Source organism: Phaethon lepturus, unplaced genomic scaffold (genome assembly GCF_000687285.1).
Source record: "Phaethon lepturus isolate BGI_N335 unplaced genomic scaffold, ASM68728v1 scaffold13409, whole genome shotgun sequence".
Taxonomy (NCBI): Eukaryota; Metazoa; Chordata; class Aves; order Phaethontiformes; family Phaethontidae; genus Phaethon; species Phaethon lepturus.
The window spans coordinates 47,029-50,540 of NW_010565621.1; the positions used below are offsets into that span (position 1 = coordinate 47,029).

The following is a 3,512-nucleotide window of genomic DNA, read 5'->3' on the forward strand; positions in this document are numbered from 1 at the left end:
GGAAAGCTTCGTACCAACAAATACTTGAGAATGTTTGGGAGTGCACTTGTATCTTGAGCGAAGAAGGGTTCTCAAAAAGCAGATTTAGGAAAACAGACAGGTGTCCTGTTTGGCAGCTGTCTTCTAATAAGACATAAGACACAGTAAGACAATAACTTGATTGGCATACAACCTATAGGGATGCACCTGCTGACAGCAGAAGGGGGAAGAAGTGAATACCGATTCCCATGACGATGGGTTTTAGCACTGTAGGTAAAATGCCATTTATCTTTATCCAGACTGTTCAAGATGTCATACTGAGAAATGCAGCTGTAAATAGTGAAACGCTGAAATTAGCACTTTTCTCAGTGTGTGTATATGTGTATAAATATATATGAATATATATTATATAAGTGTTCTGGCCTCTGAGCAGCTTTGCATTTGGAAATGGTTGAAAACTGACCATTGCACTTGAGAGACATTCCTGGTACTGTTATTACATAATAACTCCAGCTTTTGGTCAACTTTTGTAAGAAAGTGCTACTATATGGTGACCCGAGTTACATTCAAAACAGAAATGCACAGTCTTCCGTAAGCTGATGTTTAATACTTTCTTAAACTGGGCTTATTGGGGCCCAGTCTGTAGTCTGGTAAGACTTTTAAGGCTTATGGTTTAGCAAATAAATAAAAGTTTTTATTTAAATCAGAAAAGCTTATATACCACAAAATGTAATACTGCTATCTTTTGACTTAAATGGTAGCATACTTCTTGGTTTTAAACATTACCACCTACCTTTACCGGTATGTTACGAGTAATGGCAATAAATAATAATTAAACAATGAACTTGGTTATACCAAGACTCTTCCAGTTTCTTTAAAGTACATGAAGAATATCTTTTGTGGGTTTTTTTTTGTGACAATGACTGTATATTTTAAAGTCTGTCTCTCTTTTTAATTTCTAGGATTGAATCCAATGACTTGCCTTTGTTGGCTGCTATAGCAAGTACTCATTCCCCATATGTTGCTCAAATACTCTTATAAATTAAAATCTCAGGATAGTCATTCCCTTCCAGTAAAATAAAGAAAATGGGAATGTTGAATGAAGAACAGAGGTGCCAAACACTGGTAAAGGGGAACACTGAGGAAAGCAGGTGATGACTGTACATTCTACCGCCTTCCGATTCTGATTTCAGCTGGATGTTTTATCGGAGGACTTCAGTTTACATAATGTAAAAGGCATTCAGGTTTTTCTTATGATCTCACTTCTGACTTAAATCAAGAAAGTGACTGCATCCTTGTATTTTATTTTTATTCAAAGGACACAAGTTAACACTATGTGGCAGACCAGGAGCTGCCATCCAAAACGCTGCTCAAAACCATGAAGTAACAGTTAAAAGAACAAGTGGGTTAGAATGGATTTCGTAATACCATGCTTGTGCGTGTGGTGTGGTGTATGTTTCTTTGCTGGGGACGAGCTGTAAACTATGTATATAGCATTCCTATACACAAGTGTATTAGATGGGACATGATTTTTTTGCAGAGCATATGCATGATTTTGTATAGTAGAAGCGATGGGCTCAGAACAAGGAACACGGATTCAGCAGCCAAATGTTATGTGGGAATGGAGACGTGCATGAAGTGATGTGACTTTTTGCTTTAAAGACAAGAGGTTAAGAAAGCTGTGGCTGCTTCTGTTTTAATGAGGAGGCATTCAAATGAGCCCATGGCTAGAAGTGGAATGGAATGGACTTCTGAGATAGGGATTTTGCGGGAAAGCCTTATGGAATTTCTGATACAAGTTTACATTTGTTGCTGATGCAACTTCAATAACTCTTTTGAGTTTCTGTATGACTGTAGTCCTGGGAACTAAACCAGTGTCTTGGTGTCATCAAGTATTACTATCTCCAAGGAGTATGAATTTGACAAACTTCTGTATGATACCAGTGCTGTTAGTGCGTGTCTGTGTGCGCATACACCAAGCAATTGGCATAAACTGAAGGCAATCTTATAGGGGAAATAAGACAACAGACGACACCCCAACAAACTTTTACTCAAAAGTATTACTTTTTTCCAGCTACTAGTTGTCACTCTGAGTAAGAGGGGCATTGTTTGAAGTAAAATGAAATGTAGGGGATAAACCCCAATATTTGATATTACTATGAATGTTTGGTTTTTGAATCTACAGAAATCTTGAACTGTCATCCGGGTGCCTTTCCTTAATAGGTTGACTACTCTGAGACCAGGAACTACTTCTCCACTAGTAGATACTGGCCTTCTGTGTTTCTGGAAAGCAAAATAAAATTTTGTAGTTTACTGTTTCCATGTGGTTGATAACATGAATGTAAAAAACCCCAACTTTTTTTTGCATAAAGCACTGTTAAGCTGGATATGAAACTATGGACCAGACTGAGGAAAGAACAAAGGAATCAAAACAAACATTCTTAAAGAAGCGGAAAACTAAATGTTGGACCATTCTGTGCTGAGCCAGCATGAATGAGGTGCCTGAAATTGTCTGCTTGCAAGCAAATTGCTAGCAACACAATTGCTTGGGAATAGCGAATCAGAAACTCCTGGTCACTGGTTGTGAGTTCTCCTTGTTGGTGATTACAGATTTTTAACACTGAAGGGACACACTTTTATTAAAAGTGTTTTTATTTCCTACTACTTTGATGTTTGGACTTTTCTACAGTAAACTTTCAATGATTTGAAATAATGTGCATATTGTGAGTTGTTTAAATGTGATGGGGGTCTTGATTAACCTTGTGTGGCTTTCTGAGGGAAATAGGTAGACTGACCTACCATGAAGAGAGGTTGTTTCCAAGTGGAAGGATACTTAATATTGATACGCTTCTAAAGCTGTTCCTTATATGCTGGGTTTCTGACCTGACATTCCAGATGTTTCTTTTATTGCATTTTCATACTTGTCCCTAGTATTCTGCCTAAAAAGGCTAAAATCTTTCTATCGTTCAGGTTTTCTTCTACTGCTTATAGTTAAGCAAACTTTTTGTATCTTTAGTCTGTGAATCCTTCTATCTGCTGGAAAGTAAACTTACCTCTGCATATAGCTGTTAGCAAGTGTCACTCTATTCCACAAGGGTAAGACAAAGTCAGAACCATAGAGCAAGTCACATATTCCTAAACTACCCCTGTGATGGAGAATGTGTGCGTGTGCATGTGTAAGACTATGAAACTGCTTCTGTGAGTGTATATAGAAATCCTCATGTACTTTCTCTATTTCATGTCACTTAAATAGTAGCTGGGTTCATTAAAAGTCAATTCCAGTTCTCTTAAAGTATTAGTTGGTTTTTTTTATCTGAAGAGAGACTATAACAATTCTTCCAAGAAATATGTGGTAACATAGAAATAGGTGTTTTGTTACCATAAAGTATCGTAAGGAAGTCAAAGGTCAGCCAACATTCAGTGATTTTTTTTTTTTTGAGACTGATACTATGCTGAATAACACCCTGATTTTACTACATCAATTATTTAAAAAAAAAAAAAAATCTGCCTTTTGGCAAGACATCACATTAACT

General features: G+C 36.9%; 1 protein-coding gene across 1 annotated transcript in view; it reads left to right on the top strand.

Moving 5' to 3' along the window:
• FNIP2 (folliculin interacting protein 2) overlaps positions 1–1,621 on the top strand; it is a 33,007-nt gene extending 31,386 nt beyond the window's left edge. Inside the window, exon 18 of the mRNA XM_010295244.1 lies at positions 942–1,621. Within this exon, the coding sequence (XP_010293546.1) occupies positions 942–1,020 (79 nt within the window). The 3' untranslated portion in view covers positions 1,021–1,621. The remainder of the gene's footprint in view (positions 1–941) is intronic.
• Positions 1,622–3,512: the final 1,891 nt, after the last annotated feature.